Source organism: Rhododendron vialii, chromosome 6a, assembly GCF_030253575.1.
Source record: "Rhododendron vialii isolate Sample 1 chromosome 6a, ASM3025357v1".
Lineage (NCBI taxonomy): Eukaryota > Viridiplantae > Streptophyta > Magnoliopsida > Ericales > Ericaceae > Rhododendron > Rhododendron vialii.
This window is the reverse complement of record NC_080562.1, coordinates 37,864,654-37,892,216: the sequence shown is the minus strand read 5'-3', so window position 1 is coordinate 37,892,216 and position 27,563 is coordinate 37,864,654. Positions and strand designations below refer to the sequence as shown.

General features: G+C 41.1%; 4 protein-coding genes across 11 annotated transcripts in view; 1 reads left to right on the top strand and 3 right to left on the bottom strand.

The window, feature by feature from the left end:
- Window positions 1-7,637: 7,637 nt before the first annotated feature.
- Window positions 7,638-9,771, bottom strand: LOC131331549 (uncharacterized). The gene is made up of 2 exons (XM_058365574.1): window positions 8,833-9,771; window positions 7,638-8,444 (listed from the first exon to the last, which is right to left on the bottom strand). The coding sequence occupies exons 1-2, from the start codon at window positions 9,569-9,571 to the stop codon at window positions 7,738-7,740; spliced, it is 1,446 nt and encodes a 481-aa protein (XP_058221557.1). The 5' UTR covers window positions 9,572-9,771; the 3' UTR covers window positions 7,638-7,737.
- Window positions 9,772-12,245: 2,474 nt separating this feature from the next.
- On the top strand, window positions 12,246-16,227 carry LOC131331548 (transcription factor GTE4-like). 8 transcript variants are annotated; one of them, XM_058365573.1, is made up of 5 exons: window positions 12,246-14,246; window positions 14,325-14,370; window positions 14,480-14,593; window positions 14,724-14,794; window positions 15,751-16,227. In XM_058365573.1, the coding sequence occupies exons 1-4, from the start codon at window positions 12,537-12,539 to the stop codon at window positions 14,777-14,779; spliced, it is 1,926 nt and encodes a 641-aa protein (XP_058221556.1). In that variant the 5' UTR covers window positions 12,246-12,536; the 3' UTR covers window positions 14,780-14,794; window positions 15,751-16,227. The 8 variants fall into 8 exon arrangements, with proteins under 8 accessions (XP_058221556.1, XP_058221552.1, XP_058221553.1 ...); XM_058365569.1 differs by having other exon boundaries at window positions 14,480-14,620; XM_058365570.1 differs by having other exon boundaries at window positions 14,477-14,593.
- A 392-nt stretch (window positions 16,228-16,619) lies between these two features.
- On the bottom strand, window positions 16,620-22,023 carry LOC131331547 (malate dehydrogenase, mitochondrial). The gene is made up of 7 exons (XM_058365565.1): window positions 21,448-22,023; window positions 18,865-19,038; window positions 18,580-18,748; window positions 18,399-18,460; window positions 18,177-18,298; window positions 17,920-18,037; window positions 16,620-17,036 (listed from the first exon to the last, which is right to left on the bottom strand). Exons 1-7 carry the CDS (start codon window positions 21,709-21,711, stop codon window positions 16,896-16,898), a joined length of 1,050 nt encoding a protein of 349 aa, XP_058221548.1. The 5' UTR covers window positions 21,712-22,023; the 3' UTR covers window positions 16,620-16,895.
- A 930-nt stretch (window positions 22,024-22,953) lies between these two features.
- Window positions 22,954-27,563, bottom strand: part of LOC131331545 (tRNA dimethylallyltransferase 9) — a 13,997-nt gene continuing 9,387 nt past the window's right edge. The window contains exons 10-11 of the mRNA XM_058365562.1: window positions 23,739-23,875; window positions 22,954-23,665 (exon numbers count right to left, since the gene is read on the bottom strand). Of these exons, the coding sequence (XP_058221545.1) occupies window positions 23,578-23,665; window positions 23,739-23,875 (225 nt within the window). The 3' untranslated portion in view covers window positions 22,954-23,577. The remainder of the gene's footprint in view (window positions 23,666-23,738; window positions 23,876-27,563) is intronic.

The window sequence follows — 27,563 nt, the reverse complement described above, 5'->3', positions numbered from 1 at the left end:
GGGGCAAATTAATGGTTAGGATTTATATAGAACATAAGATTCAAAAACTGTTTTACCTTATTATGTAGATGTATATTATTCCTATTTAGGTCCATGATCAGAAACCACTGAACAATTTTGCCATCTTGTGCCGCTGACTAATTATTATTGTTATTGAAGTACTACAAAAATTCACACTAGTGGATTCCCATAGAACACTAGAGGGTTACTTAAAAAACTCACGGAGTGTACCGGGGGACACTCTCATAATCCCATTGGCAAATTATCAAGTGGCCCTCCTTGAATCGTTTTGGAGTTCTTAACCACAAATATAAGTAAAGGTGGGTTCTTCCCGGAAGCGGGGCCCGGTGGTGTGTAATCGTAGCCGTGTCAGCAATCAATGGTCTCTTTCCTGGAAGAGGTTTTTTTTTATAAATGCGAACTGTTGAAAATACTTCTGGACGGCTGCGATTACTCACTACACCCTGTAGTGACTACCTGTAGTGACTATAGGGCCCCGGCCTGATTCATCTAGGCTTGTTCTAGTACGTTTTATGGCTAGTTCTTTCTACTCTCAAGGGGGACCAATTGAAATGCCTGAAAGCACAAATCTCGATAAAATGGCACATGAAAAATTCTTGAAAGCCACAGGTCGAAGTTGACGATTTCAATCAGTTGAACACCCAGCTTGGGTCATCATCTCCAACATCCGTGCAAGCGTGCAGCAAAAACAAGCTAAATCCCCAAGCCATCGACAAAGTCAATTAAGGAGAGGGTTTCGCACGCGTGAGTCTCTCTTTCATCTCCCCCTCAATATGCTTGGTTCGTGCCACATAGGTCTTTGGTGGTCGGTCTCCGTCAGATGCTTTCCTCTTGTGATAAAACGAGATTGGTGTTTGTTGCTTTGATCGCTTTTCCTAGCCTTTAATTATCAATTTTCTTACGTACCCTAACATAAAAAAATTGATACTCTATCTAATCGGCTTTGACAATGGTTGGGTTTGACAATGGTTGGTGGGAAAATTTTTTATAGGAGAAAGCTCTATGCATGAATCCAGCTTCAACATCAACTTCTCCAAAGTTCCACGCCCATGACTAGACAATAAGAACAAAGTCCTAAATCTTTTGTCATTTACTGCAATATAACGCCAAGCCACACATTTAAACAAACTCACGAAGGCTTGAAATGACGTGGAATTCATGAATCTCAGGAGGTGATGATTTGTTTGGACTATGAAAGATGATCATCCCAACACTTACCTAGGTTTAGATTGGAGCCTAATTTATTTTTTGTCTTTGGACCAAAAACTGCCGTATAGCCACTTCAAGAAAAGTAGAACACCTTTGTGACGGACTCGGATCCTTTCCCAACATTTCTCTCTCAACATCTTGCCCACCTTTTCTCCTCCAGGCACCACCTCACCAATTCTAGAATCCAATGGCTGAAACTCATTCCAAGCAATCAACAAAATGAAACGAAGCCGTTTCAAATCCATCATTAACGGGGAATGCAAATGGTGTCTTCCCACTATCCAAGGCCCATCTCTCTCTCTCTCTCTCTCAAACATGGTGATTCATATTATCTTTCTTCCTTTGGCCCAAAATTTCATCTTTTCAAATCCTTATATCAAATCCTTTTCTGGGTTTAACCCATTCTTGCCTTGCCTTGTTTGTGAACAAAGAGAATATTTTGGGAAAAAAAAAACAGGGCTTTCCCTTTTCAATTTTTTTTTTATGAAAGCTCTTTCCGGACTGCAATAGTATCATGCAACTTAATCTCCATTTTGAAATCAAGGCCTAACCCACTCTCTTCGCTCACAAGTTTAATTTGATTATATGTGGTTGTTAAATCCAAGAAGGATAAAGATAGCTTCGAGAGAGAGAGACGCGTTGAACTGTTGGTGTTTGCAATGAACGTACTAGAGGTTTGGATTTGGAGAAGATAGGAGGGAATTGAGATTTGGGTAAATTGACAAGCAAGAGGGAAAGGTTACATGTTTGGTTGAGAGTTTAGTTTAGTTTAGTTTTGGTAGTGGGTGGAGAGAGAAATAGAGTAATGATTGAAGATATGGGTAATGATTGGAGAGAGATAGAGAGAGATGTGAAAGTAATAATTGAAAAAATAGAGTAATGATTGGAGAAAGAAATAGGATAATGATTGAAAAACAAAACTAAAACAAAACTAAAATGGCAAACGAACAAAGGTGCAAAATGGGGTCTAATGGTCTGGGGGGGGGGGGGGGCACTTTTCCTTTTGCATAGGGTGAAAATTAGGGTTTCCTTTGAAATTCAGTCGAATGGAAATTGGGGAAGACAGTGAAGAAAGGAGGAGACGGAGAAGTTATGCCTGTCGTTTAGGCTTCCCTTCGAGACGACGTCGCTTCATGTAAGAGCATCACATCTGTGGCGTTGGGCAAATCTGAGCCCTTAAATCCCTTCATTAATGTGTTGTCCTCTTCTCGTGAAAACATGGGCAAGATATTGAGAGAGAGACGTTGGGAGGGGATCCGAGTCCCTTTGTGACGCACTTGGCATTTGAATAATCAAAACTTCTAGGGCCTGTTTGGTACTACTAACAAATAAACCCTATTCCAGGCCCCGTCGCCCGATTTTTTTTCCCCTTGGAAAAGTCAATAGTGTCTATTACAGTTAGTAATGTTTAAAATCTCAATCAAATGGTATCTACCACTGAGCTATCACTAGCTCCGTCTCCAGATTCTTGGCAAGAGCCATTCTTGCCGCAAAATCTAAGATGAGGCCACATTGACCAAACGCAGCTGAACAAAAAATAATTTTTACTTCAATATATATATATATATATATTGAATGGCTGACTCCACAAACAATTGCCTGACCAAAGGTTTGGTCTAACTATAAGGTGCCCATTCAAATTCAAGATAGGTGCCAAGACAGAACCCATTGGATATATGGATGCTTTTAAGTGTTGGTGAATGCATTTAACAAACAAAATACTTGGGTCCTTTCTTGACAAAAGGTTTCATAGCCCTATCAAATTATAAGTTCGAAGAAAAGAGTGCATTCAAAATAAATAGTGGAGCAGGGGAAGTGATATTGGCCTGAATTCATTTGAGAGAGAGAGAGAGAGTATTATACTTGTAGACCCTAAGCCCCTGATCGATGTACGACGAATAGTGAATTTTCTTGAATAAAACATGGATCACTAACATGGCTCTTGACTCAAAATGGAGTACTTTTGATGAACAAATTAAGTGGAATCCTTCGGTAATTTTTGTCACTAGGCTCCTCACCAATACCATTAACAATACCAGGTTATCACGAATCGGAATGGAAGCCTATATATAAATGCAGCCAACACAGATAAGTAGTTCAACATCTCTCATCTCTCTCTCTCTCTCTCCCTTTTAATAGAAAGATTAATGGCTAGCTTGAGGCTTTGGTTCTGCCTCCTCCTGATTTTGCTTTCGTGTTTGGGTTCCGAAGCTCTCTCTCCTGACCAATCTTCAAGAAAGGCCAGGCGGTCGTTGACGGAGAGTTACCGGGATATTTTGAAAGTGAGGGCGCGACAGCAAGATGATCAGGTCGAAAGTCGGTCTGAGGCAAGGGTGCCGGTCTCATTCTCGAGAAAGACCAAACGGTCGTTGATCGAGAGCGCCGAAGAAATTTTCAAGGTTAGAAGACTCAACGTCGTTGAGAACCAGTTCGAGTTCAACCGGCTCAGTCCCGGAGGGCCTGACCCGAAACATCACTAGTCGAACGAGCGCGGCTATTTTTTTTTGGATTTCGTGAGTTCGCGCATGTATATTGCTCTACTTATTAAGCGGAAGCCTTATGCTCTTGGTATGTATGGTACTTTCTATTGAAATAAATTGCTAATGAACTCTTCTTTTTCTTTCAATGTACATGCACTCTCAAAGAGAATAATAATACGGATTGCATGTGGAGAATCCAATTAGGATATGATACTAATTAATTACTATTTAAAAAGATCACCTACAAAAATCATTAAAAAGATAACCTGACACTTTTCTTAAGCAGTCCCTTTCAGTGGTGCTCCATTGTGGACAAAGTGTAGGAATAAGAAATAGTTCCTTTTTTGTGAATTTCCTTCATATATGTTACCATTTTGAGGTGGTGGAGTGGTAATAGTACTGTGGAGTATTCATTTCCTCTAGGTAAATGTGTTTTGTAGATGTCAACGTCCAAAAGTGAAAATTTACTTGTTCTTTTTCTCGGTGAAAATCAGCATGGTTAGTTATTGACTATGGTTGTTGTTAGTGAGGTTTGAACGCTTTTTAAATGCGGGGAGAATACATGATGCCTACCACTTCACTTGCTACTGGATTGAAACAAATGATCTCTGATACTACTAAATGCAAATGCTACTGTGATACACCAGTACTAAGCAAATAAGTATTGACCACATGATCCTCAAGTATTGATCAGTCACACAATCAGGCACAGATCTCGGATTGATCGGAGACGTTACCCCCTGGCCTAGTATGAATTCTCGGACCACCGCTTAATTTTTAGCATATTCCCATTCAAGATTAATGTTCGCTGCTTCGAATTTTAAATAGTTTGTCTTTAGCCGGTCTTGCAAAAACTCAAAAATGATATACTTGTGCCATCCTTCAAAAACTTTGCTTGTTACGCCAGTGTACACGTTCAAGTAGTACTAATTTTTCCATAAGTTGAGATGTTGCAAGGGTTGCCCTCCTTGGCTTTAGTCTCTGTTTTCCTCCTTCCCCTCACACAGAAAAACCAATGTCATAGACGGGAGAGAGAGAGAGAGGGAGGGGCTATTCATAGTTTGCTAGTTACGCATTGAAATGGCTGACGATATATGAATGTTTGGAGAAATAAATGTATGGGCACACGGGCTTTACCTTGGCCTTATATGGATCCCTGTTTAGTAGACGACGAGATTAATTCTTCAAGAATTAGTAAAGTTGCGTATAAATTGGCCAAAGGTTATACGCAACATTAATTCCCTCTGATGCCTAAGTCAGTCGAGATATGGAGAGAATGGACTGAATATGAGTTTCGTATTATTTGCATACCTTTGTGATATGGAGGTGTGATCTTTATATAGGCATTTTGGGAGGAATCTCTTGGGACTGGAACTCTTAAGTCTCATCTGCTTGTGGCTATAGATAGGTATTGGAGTGTCCTCCTCACCTTAGGACTCCCTTGATCCGTATCAGGTTTGAGGAGTCCATTAACCTTTGAACTCTTGTACTTCCTTGTCAGGTTTAAAAGTCCTCACAGTACACGGATCTCTGTGGTTATCCTTTGTAGACCATGGCTTGACCTCTTGTACTTGCTTGTCAGGTTTAAGAGTCCTCACAGTACACGGATCTCTGTGGTTATTCTTTGTAGACCGTGGCTTGACCTCTTCTGAGGAGATAAGGCTTGTGGCTGCTCCCTGAGTTCCCTTTGTGCATGGGTCTCTCACGGTTATCCCTTGGGATTCACAGCCTCATCCTAACGGATGAGATAAGGCCTTGGCTATTCTAGAAAGGGGATAAGAGTTCAACTGCTCTCTGAGTCTCGTAGACTGTACAAACCTCTCCCATAGTGTGTCTCATAAGTCTAGCTGCAGGTTTGTCATATTTGCCGAGCTCACCTGGTGAGCTAAGCTCGGTATTCTTCTATGAGCTACACTCGTGAGCTGGCATCAGTCCTTGGGCTGGTTAATAGAGGCTAGCTCTTATAGGTTAGATTCCATGTTCTTGGGACTCTAGCTTGAGCCCTTAGGGTTGTGCTGGGCTCTTAGCTTGGGCTGACCTTGAGAGGTTAATTTATAGTACTTATTAGCCAAATATACATTGGCTTAAGTGGGTCCCACACAAATAATTAGAGCCGTTCAATTTGTTTAAATAATGTTTTAAAGATCCTACAAAAAAATTAGCTTAATTAAATATCTGTAAAAGCTTGATCAATTCTTCGTTCAATTCTCTAGCAAAAGATTGAAAGAAAAAATTGATCAAACCATTACCAATATACAACTGAATTGATTTTTTACAAGAATGCTTAAAGAATACTTTAAAATAAATTTTGCGGCTCCGATTATTTGTATGGAACCCCGAGACAAACAACCCGGTGTTCATTTGGCTTACACCAAATGGTTTACCCATAGTCGGCAGATTCTTCTAGATAAGAATCATAGGACAATATGTCAATATCACATCATATGATCAATTCGATTCGTGAATTGAATGTGTTCAAAAATTCGATTCGTGAATTCGCAGCCAAATCCATGGACTAAATATATTGACTATTGGGTTCTAATTACTCTGGTTGCTAGTACAATTGTCAAAACTTAATCATTGGTCTTTTGATAAATTAAATGCTTTTATCCGTGTCTATCTTGCTTACCTGTAATGCAAGTATTTCCAACACATTCCAGCCAAATCCTGAAATGGGTTATCTTTCTTAAAAATCATGAAACAAACAAAAGACCAGTTTTTCTTTTCCGAGAATCACATGTCGGCTGATCCTCTGTCGGCTAGTGCGTGGTCGTTTGAAACATTCAAAAAGCTAATTAGACCTTAGTTGCACGAAGCGGCAACAAGGGCAAAAGCAGGAAGATAAGTCAAATATTGCACATGTTCGCAAAGAGAAATACGAATTTCTTCCTTGAATTAGTCTGGTAGCTCGATCCCATCCTATTTAGGAGCGCGCTTCCATCTTGACGGGAGCGCTGATTCAAGCTCCCGTCTTGGGAGCGCACCATGGCCGCTTTGAAAGCTCCCTGTAGATAACAATTAGACAAAATGGAGTTTTCCTGTTTCTACAGTATGCTAATTAACATGAAATTGTTGATGAGATTGAATAGGGTATTGCCCTTTGGTTGAGGGAAAGAGTGAAATCCACCAACTGTGCAGTCCTCCAAATATGATCATGGATTTGAAGGTAATGGAGATTTGACTCGAGACAGCAGGTAGTTTTCCATATGAGACAGAGAGGGGACAAACTTCTGAGGCCTTGTTGTTATCTTGTTAGAAAGATTATTTTCAAATATATTGCGTTTAAAATTGCACTAAACAAGTTTTGGTAAAAACAGTACTTTGTCATGATCTATCCTCCCACTAGTTGTTTCTCAATCTTCATATATGTATATATACGTAATCAGAATACAAACATTTCGTCGACAAGATCCAAAAAACAACCATTTGTTGACTATCGAAAATAAGCTGTTTGTTTCCTTACTGCAACTTTTTTTATCAGCCATGGCCGGTTCGATTAAGGCAGCGATCTGGTTTCCATGCATAATGATTTTATCAATGGTTCTAGTAAGTTCTGGTGGTTGTCGTATCTCTCGTGAGATCCCAGTTGTAAGTACGAGGGAGTTTGGCAGCCATCTCACTTTGGGTGACGTAGGGTTCGATGAACTGAAACAGGAGTATTACCGGAGAAGAGCTTTGGTAGACGTTGATAGAGTCGCACCAGGAGGACCAGACCCTCAACATCATTGACATTCGATATCACCGGGATTATTCTAGCTTTCACCCTTTTATAAAAAGGGCATCAAGATTAGTTTTTGTCTAATAAAGAAGCTACACTCGAATGCGTGTTTTGAGCTCGTTATGTATTAACATCAATCTTGAACAACTACTCATCTTAATAGCCTTATTCTATTTATAAAAAAAAAAAAACTGTTCAAGCTCAGTTCGTGCTCCGCTCATTAAAAGCTCTTTCAAGATTGATTCGACTTATGAACAAGCTAATTTCGAATAAATTAGCCAACAAAAATGAATCAATAACCAAACTTCTTCAACAATCTGTAGGAAGAGGGTACTCGCAATACTTGGCATTCTTCATGCACAAAAAGAACCTTTCATAAGCCGAAGCCATTTTATCAGCAGTAAACATCGAACCCACATACTCCTTACAAACCCCGCCTTTCCTCTCCAAAACCTCCACCCCATCTCGGATCGCCGCTTCCATCGCCTCCACCAACGACTTCACATTCGGAGCAAACGTATACCCGAACCCTTCGTTCAAAACCACGGTGCCCGTAATGCTTGGAAAGTTCGGTGTCAAAACTGGCTTCCCGCAATGCATAGCCTCAATCAGTGTCAAATCCAGCCCCTGAGGCCTCAACGTCGGGTTGACAAACACGTCTATCGCGTTGTAAAATTCAGAAAGCTCGTTTGCTTCTAATGGCCCCAGGATCTTCACTGTTGTGCCCAGTTCGGCGTACCGTTTGCCCCATGGGCCTGAGCCTGCTATTAGTAAGAAGACATCAGGGTGACGCTTGGAGATTTCGGAGAAGGCTTGGTGGAGAAGTGGGTGGCCTTTGTCTCTCACTAATCGGCCTGCAATACCCATTACTAGCCTCACGTCGTCTGGGATACTGTGTCGGCGCCGGAATTTGGCACCGGATTTGGGGTCGTGGACGAACTTTTTGTCGTCCACGCCGTTGAGTATGACGTGGACGTTTCTGGGGGGGAGTTGGTAGATGTTGACTAGAACCTCACCTGCAGTGGCAGAGCCATGAAATTAATTCAGGAGTGATGAAAAAAAGTTTCACTATCAATTAGGTAAGTACGGAGTACTATTTAAGATGATTAATGTTCTCTTTGCTATTTGAAAAAAAATTTTAAAAAAATTTCTTATAGATTTCTCCTATTTCTAATATTTTTCTCTCTATCTCTTTCTACTTATTACCCTACTATTTTTCAAAAAACTTTTCAAAACACAAACCAAACACAGCATAACAAATTCAAGATTCAAAAGCAAGCTTCTTCGTAAATTCAGACACAGTTTAAAATGGTTTGTAATATTCTGAATGATTTAAGATGGACATACGAACAATTTTTCCGGGGCAAAAAGGGAAAAACTTTCTACACAAGTAAGTGTACTCACCAGCACTATTGCTTATGCAAATGTGTTGAGTATAGCTTGTAAAGAACCTAATTTCATCAATAAGCCGTGGCATTGCCTCTTGTAACTCAGCCATGGGCCCAGGCAACTTCCCTTTTGGATTCCAGAAAAGCTCTTGAAACAACTTCGAGTGCATGATCTCATACCAAATCCCATGCCAAGTAACAGCCAATTTCGGCACCGATTTGGCGCGCCAATGCGGTAAAGAAACGCTCTCTGTGTGCACGTAGTCAAATACGCCGACCTTGTTTTCCCTCTCGAATATCTCAAAGGCGAGCGATAGGTTCACCGAGCCGTGATCGTTCGCAGCAAAGTGCAGGCGAAGGCTGCCATTGCGGATCAAGTCCCCATGGAGTTTCCTGTCCGAGGGGACCGTGAATACGTGGATCTCATGGCCCCTGGCGGCCAGAGCACTATAGAGAGTATACGCGTGGCGCTCCATGCCGCCTGGGCCCGGGCCCACGGGCCACGACTTGGAGAAGACGGCTAGTTTGAGCTTCTCCAAGGCTGGCCCGTAACAGAGCTTGTTCCATGGGAATCTCGCGTCGCGAAGATCACCAGCGAACGGGGCAGGGACAGCCCATGCGAGGTGGTCCGGGTAGCGCCACTGCCGGGCCGGCGCAAAGAAGAAGTAGACGGTGGAGGCGAGGAAGAGGGTTATGGTGAGGATGGTTGAAGATCTTATGGAGAATAAAGAAGGGCTTTTGTGCCTTAAGCCCATTGTCCGTTAAGTGTGTTTGAAGCTTTACTATTCTTCTTATGTGAGTAAAGTTTTTATTAATGGTAGCTAGCTAACATGCACCCATTAATGGCGGATCTCCTCGAGCTTGTGAATGAACAGCTAGCACATGGGCTTCTCCCTAGCTAGCTTGTGAATTTGTCAACTAGATCTCTCCTAAATTTCAAACCTCTGTATGTAGAAGTCAATGAAGTTTAATAGGTGCAAGATAATTTCTAGGCTCAAGCTATTAATTCCACTTCCCTCAGCAAATGACCTGCATCATAATATAAAACGGAGAGGGGTGGAGAAAATGGATTTGGGGATATACCTCTAGTGCACAAGGGTGTAGTGTGGGATAAGAGTTAACTGTCCGTCTCAACAATCAATAGTACTTCTTCCGTTTCAAATTGTTGATTCCTCTTTTTATTTTGGGATGTCCCAAAACAAATGTCCACTTTCCACAAATGACCAATAAATTTTTAAGAGATTCTTGTTTTGCCATTTTTCTTTTTCTTCCATTTCTTTAAAACCAATTGTACTGTTGTACTGTAAAAAAATGAGCAATATAGAGAAGTCAAGTATAAAGCAATTGTACTGTTGTATTGTAATTAATAAGCTGAATTTTCCAAAAGAGATGAGCAATTTGGAACGGAGGGAGTATTTGTCTTCGACATAATTTTTGGTCCATGTTGTATTTGTCGTTCAATATTACAGGTACAAATATAGTAGATTATTAATGGGGGTGTGACCGTGTGATTATCAAATAGCTTGACCTTGGTTTTGATCGAAGTTTCACATAACGATGATTTTATTACTAAACAAATGGGATAAACAAATAAGACGTTGGCGTTCCGTAATTTCCAGTCTATTAACTTAATACTTGCATTTTTCTGAGGGAAAATGACGGCCCAGAACGTGTTTTGATAATTAATAACCGTCAAGGATAAGCTAAGAACATTTGTTAATACTAAAAATGTCTTTGGCGGATATTAATTATCAAAACACGTCCTTAGCCGTCATTTTTCCATTTTCTGAAGGCTTAAGCTTGTTGTTTTAAGCCCGATTAGCACAGTTGTGAAGTGTTTCAGGCTCGTTATTGTAGGGCTTATTGTAGAACTGTCTTTGGAATAGTTTTTGAAGCCCATCAGCCCAACCCTGCATCCTCAAGGGCTAGTAGATGTTTGCATGTAATCCACCCTTGCTTTATGGAGTAGTAGTAATCTATTTTTATCATATTTTATACTATTATTTGCATTTTCATCATATAATAAATAAACAAACAAATCAATGGGGCAAAGAGGGCAGGCTTGGGACATTGAAGTTTCTGTCGAGTAGATTTGGGACAAATATCTATCTAATCTAATATGTAGAGGAGAAGTGATTTTCGTGTGATCAATTTTTGAAGTCCCTTCATAAAAGTGTTTTTTTCGTTACTGCTCCACCAAAAATTAAGTATTTATAGAACTACTTTTAACATGCCATTAAATAACTGTTATGGGCAAAATAGTTATCACTTAAAAACCACTCATCAAAACCGCCACCCCACTATCTCATCCATCCAAAAAATAATATGTCTCTCTATTTTTATTAATGCACCAATGATTTTACAGCAATGCAACCCACACATATTATGTGCACGAATCACAGTGTGGGCCCACTACGAGGCCCACACAAACAATCCAAGCTGTTCATTTATTGCAAGGATTATTGCCAAAAAATCAGCTCAATCCGATACCTATAGGTGCTCAATCTAATCATCTAGATTTTCATTCAGATTTTGGAATAATGAAACGTTTCATTCAGATTTCAAGATAATGAAAAGTTAGATGATTGGATCAAGTTCCTATAATTATCGAAATGAGCTGATTTTTCGCAAGAACCCTTAAATAAATGTTTTACATTTAATAAATAAATGACTCAAATTGTTTGTGTGAGACTCAGAGTGGATCCCACACATTGATATGTGCACCATCTGTTTCCTCTTTGTCTGTGTCTAGGGCTGCAAACGATCCGAGCCGCTCGCGAGCGGCTCAGAGCTCGGCTCGATAACGGCTCGGCTCGGCTCGGTTCAAGACAAAAAAGAGCCGAGCTCGAGCTCGAGTCCTGGGCTCGTTTCATAAACGAGCCGAGCTCGAGCTAGTCGAAACTCGGCTCGAATTGGCTCGCGAGCTCGATTATATAATATATTTATATATATATATATATATATATATATATATATATATATATATATTTATATATATTTGTTTCATAAACGAGCCGAACGAACCGAGCTCGAGCTCCGTAAATACATATCGAGCCGAGCTCGAGCTCGAGTCCTGCAGCTCGTCACGAGCTCGAGCCGAGCTCGAGCCAACTAAATTTTTGCCGAGCCGAGCTCGAACACTCTAAAACTCGGCTCGACTCGGCTCGTTTGCAGCCCTATCTGTGTCAACAAACTTTCCGATGATTATATGTGGAAACCCAACAAACTAACCCGAGTCCAGCCCATACCGATCCACTAAGAAGCCCAAAGGCCTCATAGGGCCCAAGATATAGTCAAACGTGACTCGAACGCCGCGTGAATCCACGCGCAAGTATATCCCGTTCTACACAGCCCAAAAGTCGCACGAATGGATGGGCCCCACCTGTCGTGGAACGACAACCGCCTTTAGATCAACTTTTCCCGCAGGCGCGTGTGATTGACTAAACTGCGCGGCACGGAGAGTGAGTGAGAGAGAGAGAGAGAGAGAGAGAGAGAGAGATCTCGAACAAATTCACATGCCATCGGTCGTGAATCGCCGTCTAGGGTTTCTCTCCGACTAATCGGAACCCTAATTTTCCTCTACTCAGCCTCAGAAGTCAGATCTATCGATTCGGTAAATCTCTAGTTCTTCACTGCTTTATTTTTAACAGCCCTAATTTGTTAGATTCTTTCTTTTTGAAGCCCTAGAGTGTAAGGGGTTTGTCGAATTTTGCTTCATGTATGGCTTCGGGGACGTTAGGGGAGCTGAGAGAGAGGCATAAATGGGGAGAGAATAACAAGGTGTACACGAGAAAGTTTCGTAACAAACGCCTCAAGAACGACAATATCAACGGCGGCGACGGTAATGGGGCTGTTACCACCGCCAACGGCAGAGATAGCACCACCGTTGCCGCTGCCGCATCTTACAATGACGAAAGCAATAATAATAAGAATGGTAACAATGATGAGAAGAAGAACAGTGACACAGCTCCTCAGCTGTCTCCCCAGACCGTAGCTATTGAGGATGTGAATCCGTCCAACCGTCAGCAAACTGTGGGACAATTAGATGTGGTTTCTGACGATTTGTCAAGCCACGGTAGGCCGCCCCATGGGAATGGTGCGACCAAGCCAATTATTAGTAGAGTGGATAATAAAGTTAGGATTAGTTTGGAAGGAGAGAGGTCGAAGAGTGAGATACGTGAGCTAAAGAGGAAGCTAGTTAATGAGCTTGATCAGGTGAGGAGTTTAGCGAAGAAGCTTGAAGATAAGGAAGTTCAGCTTACTGGGTGTTCTACTGTCGGTGATTATAGTCATTTGCAGCATGTGGGGAATGATGAAAGGGCTTTAGTTAGAGTGAATTCAGAGGTGGGTTCAGTGGGGCATCATAATTCAAGGCCTTTCCAGCCGCTAATTGTGTCAATGGAGGTGAATAACGGGGTTAGTGATTTTGTTGAGAAAGAGAAGAGAACTCCAAAAGAAAATCCATATTACCAAAAATCGGACTTCCTTCTTGGAAAGGGCAGGTTACCACATGCAGAGAACAACAAGAAATTGAAATCCCATAGCCGGAAGAAGCATGGTGGGGAAATGAGACATGCATATGGTATGGATAAGTATGCTATTCAAGTAATGAAGACTTGTTACAATTTGCTCTCGAGGTTGATGAAGCACAAGTATGCTTGGGTGTTTAATAAGCCAGTCGACGCCAAGGCCCTTGGGCTCCATGACTATCATGTTGTCATTAAGCAACCTATGGATTTGGGTACAGTTAAGAGTAGGTTATCAAAGAATTGGTACAAGTCTCCAAGAGAATTTGCCGAGGATGTGAGACTCACATTTCGTAATGCGATGACGTATAATCCGAAGGGGCAAGATGTTCACATTATGGCTGAGGAGTTGTCCAAGATTTTCGAAGAGAAGTGGGCAGCTATGGAGTCTGAGTATAATACAGATTGGAGATATGAACTGGTTCATGATGTAGATTTGCCTACTCCTACATCAAGATATTTTCAACCTCCTCCCCCACAACTGCCTGTTCCTGAAGTGAGGAATTGGGAGAGAGCAGAATCTGTAACAGGTGTAAGTCCTGCAGATTATAATATGAAACCCAATGCTTCTGTTGGAAGGACTTTAGTTCCAAAAAAGCCTAAAGCAAAGGATCTTAACAAAAGGGACATGGCTTATGAGGAGAAACAGAGGCTTAGCACAAACCTTCAGAGTTTACCCTCAGAAAAACTGGACAACATTGTCCAGATCATTAAGAAGAGGAATTTGGCAGTTACTCAACATGACGATGAGATAGAAGTGGACATTGACAACGTTGATGCAGAAACACTTTGGGAACTTGATAGGTTTGTGAGTAATTACAAGAAAAGTTTGAGTAAGAAGAAAAGAAGAGCCGAACTTGCTCTCCAAGTGAGAGCAGAAGCGACACCTGCTGTCCCAGCAATGGTGAGTTTTTAAACTGCTATTTGTTTTTTTCCCGTAAATTAGTTGCCTACTGAAATTTTCGTCTGGATATCATTGCAGAACCCTTCATCGGCCATTATGGACGCACCAAAAGAATCTAAAACAGGTTAGAATTTGCGGAAAAAACAAAGATCAATGAATTTTTATTCTTGTGCCATCAGATCACAGGCTAATCATCTTGCACTCCTTTATTTGATCTGTTGCTTTTTAAGCAGATGAAAAGAATGCTGCTGCTGCTGCTCCTCCTGTTCAAAGGGAAAGGCAAGGGGATAATGTTAGTAGGTCTAGTAGTTCAAGCAGTTCTAGCAGTGGCTCTGGTTCTTCAAGTGGTAAATTGGTTTTAGTTAGAAGCTATTGTACAGTATTATATATCTTAATTCACTGTAGTTAAGTTTTCCATTTAAGGATTTCTGGTTGATCACAAAACACATCTAATTCAATGTGATAATCTACTTGCAGATTCTGAGAGTGATAGTTCCTCTGGATCAGATGGAAGGCATTCACCTAGTACTTGAGTGGATGCTGTCAAGGTACATTGATTGTTTGAATAACGTATGTACAGTTTTTAAGTACGTTCCTGGATAGTGCAAAGAACATTGCATCCTGTAGAGTTAAAGGAGAAAAAAGAAAAGGGAAGAAAAAAGAATATTGCATGCTTATTTTTCTTTGTCAAACTAGTACAGTAAGATTTTATGATCGCAGAGTTCCAGTTTCTTGCCAATATGCAAAATTAGTTTTTTTATGCTTTTTTTTTTTGAATTCCTGTTTTTTTTCCCATGCAAATCTGCTTGTCAGTTATGAGATTCTACTGTGAAAAAGCATTGATAGACATTGTCTTCTGCAAATCTGTACCCATTGTTCAGTCAGCAAGAGAACAGTTGGGCAAAGCAAGATCTGATGGGCTTTTAATGTTGCTGTGATTAACCGTAAAACCTTGGTTTTGAATCCTCCAGTTAGGAGTCGAGCCTCTGGAATGTATCTCATTTTTTGTGCTCTACTATACTTTAGCTAGTGTTCAGCAACTCGTATTTCTGAAATTTCCTACGCTCCCTTTGCCCCTCACGCCGTTAATGTGTCTGGCAAAGCTGTTTTAGCCATCACAGCATCTTGTCAGCAACAATCTCGTTTGTGCTTGGAAAAATCATGAAGTTTATGAGTTCATTAATGTGCTGTCAGTAATAATGGTTATCTCTTAAATGGGAAGTTTTTGGACCTGCTGATAATAAAAAATTGCCTGTGGGTTGCATCATAGTCTTCCATTGAAGGTTCCCACCTTAAGAAACAGATGATACTGAGAACCACAATTAGATTTGTTAATATTGGCCCTGATAAAGTTTTCATCTTCAAACACTCTACATGGACGACATTAAATTGTGGGTTTTTGATTGATTTTTTTTTTATGCTGACTAGCAGTGTTTATTTGATGTATATTTTTTCAGTTTCCCATGCTTTTAGCCAAGATAAATTGCTAATATTATAGATTCAGATTTTGTGCAGAATATCTCTCGACTTTCACACCTTCTACCATTGAGAAAGCTATGCCGGTTACTAGTATAGTTATGCTTTGGGGAACTGTACAGAAGATTCCTTAAAAGACTGGCTGCAGAACAACATGCCCTCTGAAATGTGTTGAGTTGGAAGGTTCCAAGAAGGGTGGTTTCTTTTGTTAAATCTGCATGTGTATGAGATTGATGGGATGTGGGTGGTGGTAGAAATCATTTTGTGAAGCCGTTGTAAATTGCCAAGAAGTGCGCTGAATTTTAACCAGTAATTCACTGTACATCTGTCTTTATGTCACCGTGTTGTAGTTGCTGCTTCAGTGTTAACTCGGGAAAAAGATTATTACTAGTATTAATGATAGGACAGGTTAGGAAATCAGAGTGGCTCTGGAGATCGAAGCTTGATCATGAATTTTGTAGACTCGTTTTGCTTTATGCCATGCTTACCTATACCCTCTGTTCGAGATTTGCTGCTTTCCTAGTGCTTACCTTTGTATTTACCCTCCGTTTGAGATTCCGCATACCATATAAAATGAACCAGTGCTTACCTTTGTATTTACGTTCTTCTGGAAGTGAACCAGTGCTCATTGCAAATACCATACCCCAAAGAGATTAACGTAAACGGATAAGCACAGGTATTTATACAAGTTATACAAGTGAATATTGTCAGCTTGCTGAAACCTTCATCAAGAAGAACGATCATTGTTTGCGATGGTGACAAGGTAGAGTTAGAGATCAGAATGATGGGTTTCAAACCTGGCCTCCTCACTATTGAAAAACAAATCATGGACTAGACAACATTTAGCCGAGTGGGCTTACATGGAGGGGCACGACTATCATAGCACACAAATCAAGCTCATGAAAGAAACCAAATAAGATAAACCGCCGAAGTTGAATCACGACATCTAACAACCTAAGAAAATTTAGTTGTAATGTACTGCTCTGCATTACAATGGGTATTATTAACGGCATTATATTTTGTCTAAATAAAGTCTACTCTTCAGGAAACTGCAAAACTGACTCCGCAGGCAGCAACCATCCGTTCAAATGATACAAGACTGTTGAACAAGTTGCAAATTTCAAAAAATTCTGAGACAAAAGGGGAGAGACACCCCAACGGCTGCATATTAATTCAACTCTGGTTGGCAAACTTGATTCCCTTCTCAATAGAAGATTTGAGCTCGGGCATGAGGCTTTCCAATCCCTGTTTTTCGTAGTCCGAAAGTGGGCCCAAGTCCAAAACTTCCTCCACACCATTCTTCCCAAGCTTCACCTGCAGGCATGGATACAGTAACATTTTAGATATTTTGCAAGTCAAAAAAAACCCTACACAGCCGACTTTATATTTCTGCAACTAAAACCAAGCATAAAACCCAACAATAAATCCAGAAGTTCAACAGTTACTGAATATCTTTTTGTTTGTTTAAGCAGAATAATAAGAAAGACATAGGATGTACCTATAGGAAAGTCAAATCACAAACTACAACACAAATCATGGATCATACTAGCATCAATGCATGATATATGACCAAAGTACGGTTTAACAGACAACATTGAGAGCAGTTACAGTGCACACGGCAATTGGCCCAGTAACTGATACATAGAGAACCTTCTTTCAAAATCAGCTTCTTTTCCCCTTTCATTAACCTTTCGTGCGACCCCATCTACAGTGTCCAGTCAGTTTATTACATAGTAACATATATCAGTGTCTTTTAGACAGCTAATGTTCTCAGTGGTTTTATTGTTTGCATTGTTTCACAATATCCTAACATATTGCTTGGCCTGTATACTGGACCATTTCTTTTCCATTTACAATGCCATCACTGAGTGGGTTTGGGGCATTATGGAGCTGCATCGACAATATCCTTTGTCCATACTCCAGAATACACATGAGAGAGAGAGAGAGAGAGAGAGAGAGAGAGAGAGAGCACACAGCTTTTGATGGAGACTGAATCGAAACTATGCACCCAAAATTACCCTGACCCTAGCATCAAAAGAAGATAAGAAGGCTCACAAAAGGAAGAGAACCATCAGCATCCACAGACACGCAGTCAATTAAACAGTGGAAAAATACGTTATGCATCAGTGACTTCAAACGAAGATAACAGTCATCAATCATAGAAAACTAATATCACAGTTCAGTTGCATTTCATCACCTTAGAAGCAAAGAAAGGTAGTTCAGTGATGCTTGACTGCACGAATGAACATTCTATAACATCTGGAACCCCATTCAGACCTTTCAAGCAAGCATCAGCAAAAATAGCTCCAGCATATCTACAGGAAGCACAATAGACAAAAACCGCTTACTTAATTCCAGAACACATAAATTCCACTAGCGATTCAATCCCAAGATTGATTGTAATATGAGAGGGGTGTGTGAGGCTATCAATCAGTCATACTCTACCAAACTTACGCCATTGAGAGAGTTGCTGAACCCTTTCCAGCCTTTGCTTCGACAACTTCGGTCCCTCCATCTTGTGTTCGCTTTGTGAGAGCCTTGATGTCTTCATCAGACAAATTGGCTTTCGGTGTGGCCTACCGAGGGCAAAACATACAAAAAGCAAAATTATGCCAGTTTCTAAAGTTTAGGGCAATCATGTGATGTATTGTATAAGATAACAAATAAAGATTGTACTTGTGAAAACAACGGGAGAATGGTTATGCCTGCATGGCCTCCAACAACTGGCACATTCACTCCTGTAACAAAGAAGAAGAATCCTTTTAGTCAGTGAAATAAAGATTGCTTGATCAAAACTGTATTCTATCCCTGAAATATATACGTACAGTGACTCTAATAACGGTATAATATGGCATACCCTCAACGGGAACTTTTGCCTTCCCAGCATAGAAAGTCTTAGCCCTAACCACATCAAGCATGGTCACACCAAACAACTTCTTCTCATCATATGTCCCTGCTTTCTTAAAGACCTCAGCAGCAATTGGTACAGTTGAGTTTACAGGATTACTTATCATGTTAACAAGGGCCTGACCACATAAATCCAAATCCCAAATCACAAAAGCAATCACACGACATAATCCCAGCAGAAAATTCTTGAGAGAATAGCAGACTCAAAATCAAAGAGGCGACAGGAGGGGCTCACATGGGGGCAATACTTAGCGATTGCAGTCGCCAGTGATTTGACAATGCCAGCATTGATGTTGAAGAGATCATCACGAGTCATCCCGGGTTTTCTTGGCACACCAGCCGGAATGATGACCAAATCACATCCCTCCAAAGCCTTTCCTAGCTGATCCTCACCCATGTAGCCAGCTACCTACTCCAAAGAAACAAACAGATGGACGTGGTAATGAGTTGAATATGAGAGAGAGAGAGAGAGAGAGAGAGAGAGAGAGAGAGAGATGTAATGAAGTTTATCAGTAACCTTCAAACATTGTCACACACACAAACAAATATATAGATAGATAGATAGATACATTAAAGTAGTTAGGACATGTCTATTGTAAATCAATTGATGCAGTAGTTCGGAAAAGTGAGATTAAAGGGTTAAGGGGTATACAGGTGAAGGTACCACTAAAGCGAGGGGAATATCAAAACTGATATTAGAGGCGGTAGTTTGTAAAGATCTAGGTTTTTTGAACATCATGGAACACGACGCCCTCAACAGAACTCAATGGAAAAAAAATAGATTCATGTAGCCGACCCCAAATGAATGGGACTTGAGCAGTGATTTTAAAAGCGCACGAAGCGCGCGCTATAGTGCGAGGCGCAGCGCAGCGCAAGGTTTGCGCTTCGGAACTATGGGCTATAGCGCAGAACACAAAAGCGCAAGAAAGGCGCTGAGGCGCGCGCTATAGCATAAGGCGCCAAAGCGCTGAGGCGCGCACCTTTTGCTCTGAGGTAAAAATTTATCTCACGTTCGCGATGCACTGAATAATTTCTTCCTTTAAATCAATGGGAGCCCTATTCAATCGACAAACCAGATCGAGCAGCAACCTCTTCGACGATTTAGAGTCTCGGACGACGAGCAGCAGCAGCTTCTTCTTCTCCGGTCTCCCTCTCCCTCTCTGATCGTTTTCTCCAGTCTCTAGGTAATAGCTACTTCTTCTTCTTCTTTTTCTTCTTCTTCTTTCTCCTCCTCCTCCTCCTCTCACCGTCCCACGTCCGCTTCTTCTTCTCTTCTTTTTCCTCCTCCTCCTCTCACCTTCTTCTTCCTCCTTTTCTTTCTATTTTCACTGACTGTCCAGGACGGCAGGACCCCCATTTTTTTTTTTCCAGTCACAACCCCCTTTTCTTTTTCTTTTTCTTTTTCTTTTTCCAGTAACAGGACCCCCTTTTCTTTTTTTCTTTTTCTAGTCACGCTCACCTGCTTCTTCTTTTTTTTGTTTCCAGCTCTATTTAAAGTATTTGTGCAGTTTGTTGTATTTATTTGTACTTGTTATTTCTAGATGACATCTGAAAATTCTAATAAAAAGGACCCTGGTTGGAAGTATTACGAAAAGGTTGATCCACACAATAATAATGCCTATGCATGCCTCTAGATTTAATTGCCTTTAATCCTTTTGTTATGTCTCTAAGGCTAAACATTATTATGTTAGCTTTTCATGGATGATATGTTATGTTTAGTGTTTGATACTTTCATTTAACCATTGACATGTTATGTTTTATGACATTTGAAAGTTTTACAAGAGTTTGTTTGTGTTGAAAACTAGTTCTAATAAAATTTGCCTTGTTGCGAAGAATTTTTTTTTCTTGCGCTTCGCGTCAATAAAGCGCACGCCGCGCCTTGCGCTAAAGCCCCAAGGGACCGTTGCGCCTCAGTGCGCCTTTCGCCATTTAAAACACTGGACTTGAGGCTCTGATTGGTTTGGTTTGGTTACATATGGAAGATTACGAGGCAGGGTACTTTTACAATGGTGTGTATCACAATGGCCTACTGATATTTTTTTGATAAGTACATACGATATGTCATATGTTCTTCACTTCTAAATTATCCGACACTATATCTGAAATTCTACGGGCTTTAGATTATGACATTTGTCACATTTTACATAACATCAGAGTTTAATCCTTTTCCATAATTTTCTGAACTCACATGTATCCTTACAATACGTTGTCCCCACCATAAATAGCTAACTGAATCTTTTATAAGCCAGAACGAAACTAATACATACGGCCACTAAACTAAACTACTGTACGTAATAGCCACTTCTAAAGGTTAACATTTTGTTATAAAAAAAATTGCAATGATTTCTTAACAATTCACGAGTACATATCCTAGCCTGTCTTTTTCTTTAATGTTTTTTCTGTATTGCATGTCCTTTCATATCTTGCACCCATGCTCAATAGCTTGAAAGATACCCACTAGTAGCATGTATAGGTGGAATTGCCCCTTTGAATTGAGGGATTTGATGAGAAGAAAAGGAATAGTTTCTTGCCAAATCACTCATTTAGGAGTGAAATGTGTGATTTGGTGAGACATGAAGAGAAAAGTACAAAAATGTTATTTTTTACTGGCTTATACAACTCCATTACCACAATCAGATAGAAGAATTAGCTAAACAAAGCGAAGATAGATCCAAACCCTAGAGAGAGAGAGGATTAGCTAGATCAAAACCCTAGAAATGAAGGGCCAATTTATTTATTTTTATAAAAGATCATTGAAACCCCCAAACCCCGCCCAGTCCCCCCCCGCACACACACACACACACAGAGTAGGAAGGACCTCAGATCTAGTGTTGATGTGGCTGACGTCGGCAGCGACACCCGGCGTGCCAGCGATATCGTAGAGAGAGAGGCTGGAGACGAGCGGGTTGAGCTTCATGAGCAGCGCTAGCGGCTGCCCAATACCCCCGGCGGCCCCCAACACGGCCACCTTCCGCTCGGGAGCCGACTCCGATGAGTACCCGCGGCGGCGCAGCAGGGGGTGAGTCGATGATGCGGCCGCACAAGTGGATCTCTTGAGCGAAGCTTGGATTGATCTCAACATTGCCGCCGTCTTCTTCTTCTTAGAGAGGGAAGAGAGATGACAGAAGATGAAGATGAGAAGATTCGAAATACAATAAAAAGAGATGGGAACAAGTTTCACGGGCTTTATGTTGCGGGCTGTCAACGCTCGAATTAGCACTTTAGCAGTGAGTGGTGTCGTGAGTTCCGAGGCGTGCCCTTTCTTTTTTCGAGAAGGTAAAAGGATCGGGATGCAGCCGAACAACTCTCTGTAGAGCAGGCGTAGAGCGGCCGATCATCTCTGCAAGGATGCCTTGGATCGGAAGCTTCCCATTTCTGTTGCTAATGCGTAAATGATTTTTGTTAATGTTAGAATTGTCGTGCATAAAAAGATTTGTATCATGTGCAAAGTATAAGATTTTTGTACGCTACAGTTTGACACTAACAGGTTTTTTAGCATTATCATTTTCCTTTTGAGAAAGTATTTTGTGTAACGGTGACCCAATGACGATGAATTTTTAAGATATACAGAGGAAACGATAGCGATTCGGTTCAATGGCTATGTATGAATTAACGGTTTATGATTCTTCTGACCTTGTTCCTGATCCAATGGGGAGCCAGCCATCAAGCTACTTGTGAGGTAGGGGACCAGGGTGAGAAGACATGGCACTCTAACGTGGTGTCACAGACTCACAGCCATGTTACAAGCAGTAGCATTAAGTGATTAGCCAGTTTTGTTTGGCGTCCGCCTCAAACACATTACACAGGCAACTGAGTGACAACATGACATTGCACATGCAACTGAGTGTCCGATGCGGGACTTGAGATTGAGCTGATCAATCACTACAATTTGGCTCAGTCGTGACACCACTGTAGCGCGCTACGTTGTCATTGTTTCACAGAATCCTTGAAGATGTGATCTTCACACTTTATTCTCATGTTTTACATTTTACTTGTCATTGATTTAATAGCTTTGAAACGTTGATATTTAGTTTAATAAAATTCTCAACATAGAAATCACTAATAATGTGAAAGCTATGTCTCGTGACAATGGAATATAAGACTACAAAACCACAAGAATTGCAATAAATTTGAAGCATAAAACGATGAGAGAGTATACAAGAAGAAAGGGATACGAGTATACGACATTAACCATCTTGTTTAAATTAGTTTAAAGGAATCTAATTCATTCTCAACTCGTTATTTTGGATTGTCCTATCTTTGATCCCCGTTTGCCACACCATTGGAGAGCATTGGGGAAAAAAAAAAAAACACTGAACAACAATTAGTCAATGTCGAATAATAACTTATACAACAATATTGGCTCTATGTTGCAGCAACTATACATTTTGCTAAAACAAAAGAGTAGAATAGAGTAAAATTGAGACGATACAGATCAAGAGGAGTGCTTGTTTCGGTATACATACATTATCTCAAGGGGCATAAAACCACAGCCTAAATCACCAGATTGTCTTTCAGCCGTAATTGGGCTCATAACCAAGCGCATGGCTTCAGAAAGTTCCCAATGAGCCCTCAGGTGATGAATGCTCAACAAAAAAGAGTCATTCTGCAGCATTAAGATAATAAAGTCTTCAAGCTCTAAATTCAGAGACGATATGAAATGATTGTTAAGACCCCAAGAATAATAGGCGCATGGATAAATGTGGCTGATCCAGTTTCCCATAGGAAAGACAAGAGGACAGTCAACGTGATTCTTGGTATTCAAAAGACGGCAGGCAAGAGCACGAGATCATTTGCACTCAGATACAAAAACATTGATATTGCTTGGCAATCAGTTCGAAGACGTCGAATAAAGCATCAAAACTAACCTCAGAAAGGATCTCAAACTTGATTAGACTGCTCAGGTTCCGAAAGGGTTGAAATGTTGAAGGGAAAGTTGGCTAGGTGTTTATTGATGAATAAACTCAGCAGTTCGTCCTTGAGTTCTTCCAATCCAATCCAAAATGCTGGAACAACTATCTCGGCTAACAAAATGCCTTCACAAACAGACGATCAATTTAGCTATTTGGGCTGAGTAAAGAAAAATGTATCTTACGAATTGCCACAAACCTATTTTTAGCACGGTAGCCCTTCAATATTGAAGTTTCTCGCTTTGATATGTCTTTCTTCATATTAAGTGATTCAGGAACAATCAAAGTCCCACTTTGGTCATTATATGCATCAGTTATGAAATCTAGCACATTTTCCTGCAAACATTAATGCATTGGGAGGTTATCATCAAGGGTATGCAAGTCCTTTGATTAGTAGGACCAAATTATGTACAAGAGGATGTTAATCAAAGGGACTTCATTTTAGCATATTGTGAATATATACTGTTGTATGGGTTCTTTTGTAATATTATTTTATGTTAAGGGTAGTTTAGTCATTATAGTTTTAGGGCTTTTTCCTATGTATTTATCTGGGTTCTCTTTTATTGTAAACTCAAGCCGTTGTATTTGAAATGTTCAGTTTCAGTTTCATGGTATCAGAGCAGATTTTCTTGGACCCATCGGCAGCCATCGCCAGTGTTGCACATTAGCATCTCTCTCCTTCTCTCATACGATAGCAGCATCTCCCTCTCTCTTTCGCTCGTACATCACAGTAGACAGCCTTCATCTCTCCCCATCTCTGGTTCGATTTGATCAGCACCACCACCAACAGCACTGACCACCGACGACCAGTCTCCGACCTCCGGCGACTCTTGTTGGCTCCCCGATTGCACTGGGTCAGTACTTTATGCATTCGAAATCAACTGGGCAGTCTTCGATTGTTCTCAAAATCTTCTCTTTGCACTCGAAAATTGACTGTTTGGGTCTCTTAAGGTATGTCGGTCACTACTCTTGCTCCTCTGCACTGTTCATTGCCTGGTATTGTTAGTTTCTGATGTAGTTGAAAACCCTATTCTGGAATCATCTGGCTGTTATTTTCATTTGGTATTAGCAATTTGTGTTTTCATTACTGGTTGTGACTTGCGAGATTTTAGTACTCACTATGTCAGAAGATAAAGTAAATAATGTTCGGCTGAATAGTGGTAATTATTCGCATTGGGCAAGTGTGATGAAAAATTTTCTTGTCGGCAAGGAAGTGTGGGGTCATGTGACGGGCCTTATTGTGAAACCTCCTCCTGTGAATGTGAAAGATGATGATCCTACATATGCCGCGAAACATGCAGGGTATGTCAAAAATTTTGGCAAATGGGAAGTTGCAAATGCACGAATTCTTACATGATTTCATAATTCTTCCGAACCTAGCATCGGCATGAACTTTTCAAGATATGACACTGCCAAAGAAGTTTGGGATTACCTGAAAAGGATGTATCTTGAGTCCAACTTTGCAAAGCATTATGAACTTGAGGGCTCTATTCGATGGGCTACGCAGGGAGATAAAACCATTCAGGAATTCTACAATGAAATGACTCAATATTGGGATCAATTGATGCTAATGGAACCCGTAGAATTGCAATCTCTTGATTTCTATGTAGCATACCGTGAGAAACGTCTTGTACAGTTTCTCATGGTCCTCCGTGATCAATTTGAGCCTCTTCGAGGGGCCATCCTTCATCGTTCTCCCCAACCTACAGTTGATGGTGCCGTTCATGAGCTCATAGCTGAGGAAACTAGGTTCAAGGTTGCATCTGTTGCAGCTCCCTCTCAGTCTGTATTTGTTGCGCCATCGGTTCAGCCTACTTCGTATATGACACCTCTCTTGCCTACATCGTCCTCTCACTTGATTCAGGTTACTGGAAAACCTAAACCTCGTGTTGCTTTGGATGAGTGTAGCTTTTGTCGCCAAAAAGGGCACTGGAAGCATGCATGTCCGAAATTGTTACAGATGACAAGTAGCACTCCTCGTTCGAAGCCCACCTCCTCTAGGCCCGCACAGCAACATTCTCGGCCCCCACAGCAGTACGTTCGTCCTCCGGCTGCTTTCGTAGCTCCTGCAACTGATAGTATTCCACATTATCCCTCTTTTGAGCAGTATCAAAAGTATCGTGCATATTTGGCTGCCACCCAAGGAGGTCATTCTCAAGCTTCTGCTATGACCACTACTCCGTCAGGTTTGCATGGTTCCTATACCACAGGTATTCTACCTACCACATGGATTTTTGATTCGGGTTGCTCCCACCATATGACTCCTACTTTGTCATTATTAAGCCATTGTATCTCTCCTGCTTCTCCCATTAGTATTTCCACTGCAAATGGCTCCCCTATGCATGTCGTCTCTATAGGTTCTGTTATCCCATCTCTATCTTCCTTCCTGTCTATATCAAATGTGTTCTATGTTCCTCATTTATCTCTCAGTCTTATTTCTATTAGTCAATTGTCTGATTCCGGCTTTGATGTCTTGTTCTCTTCTTCTGGTTGTATTGTGCAGGATCAGATGTCGAAGAAGCAGATTGGGACCGGGCGTAGAGTTGGCGATCTATATGTTTTGGAGACTTTGCATGTTCCTATTGAGTCTACTACCACTGCTATGTCATCCTTTTGTTTAAATCAGAAGTCTTCCCCCTTTTATCTTTGGCACTCTCGCTTAGGGCATTTATCTAGTGAACGTTTGAAACTTTTACTTAAGTCTGGCTATTTGGGAAACATTTCTGCAAGCGATATCTCTGAATGCAGTGGTTGTAAGTTTGCCAAAATGTCTGCTCTACCTTTTAATAGAAGTACTTCTGTTTCTAATTCTCCGTTTCAGCTTGTTCATACGGATTTGTGGGGTCCCTCCCCAATTGTTACTAAAGGTGGTTCTCGATATTATGTCTCTTTTGTTGATGATTATAGTAAGTTTACGTGGGTATATTTGTTGACACGCAAGTCAGATTTTTACCAAGTATATCGCAATTTTCACTCCATGGTTCAAACTCAGTTTTCAACAGAAATCAAAATTCTCCGCTCTGACTTAGGCGGAAAATACTCTCTTGGTGAGTTCACACAACTCTTAGCTTCTCTTGGCACCATTCATCAATCTTCTTGTACCGACACTCCTGCTCAAAACGGGCGTGCTGAACGCAAGCATCGTCATCTTTTAAATATTGCACGGTCTCTTCTTCTTTCCTCTTCTGTGCCTGCTGCCTTTTGGGGTGAGGCTGTGCTCACTGCAGCTTATCTTCTCAATCGGATGCCTACTCCGCTTCTCTCTGGTTCCTCTCCTTATGAACGACTCCTTGGTCAGGTTCCTAACTATTCTCTTCTTCGTGTGTTTGGATCCACTTGTTTTGTCCTTCTCCCTAAAAAGGACCGCACTAAGCTTAGTGCTCGTTGTGTCTTATGTGTCTTCTTGGGGTATGGAATCCAACAAAAGGGTTACCGTTGTTATGATCCCGTGACCCGAAAGTTGTATGTGTCTCGGCATGTTACCTTTCTCGAACGTCTCCCCTTCTTCTCTCTCCAATCCAAACCTGTTAGTGTTGTCAAAGAGGATCTTGTGCATATTGATCCATTTCCCGCGGATGTTCCTACAGATGAGTATGTTCGTACCCTCGAAGAGCCTGATGTTCCCATTGCCCCTCCTGCTGCTTCTAGTTCCAACCGCATTCCTCCTCTTCCTAAGCATTATGTCCGTCGCGATCGTACAACTCCTCGTCCTCCCCCTGCTTCGGAAAACTCTGATCCACCAGAACGCCGCCGGTATCCCTCTCGTGATCGTCGTCCCTCGGTAAAACTTCTTGGCTTTACTAATACTTGTTTTTCCTCTTCTTATCGCAATTTCTTATCTCTCTTATCGCAATTTCTTATCTCGCATACATACTCATTTTGAACCTTGTTCTTACAAAGAAGCTTGTAATGACCCTAACTGGGTGACTGCCATGAATGACGAGCTCACTGCTCTTGCTACTACTCAGACTTGGGACTTGGTTCCTCTCCCGGCTGGTAAGAATCTCATTGGATGCAAATGGGT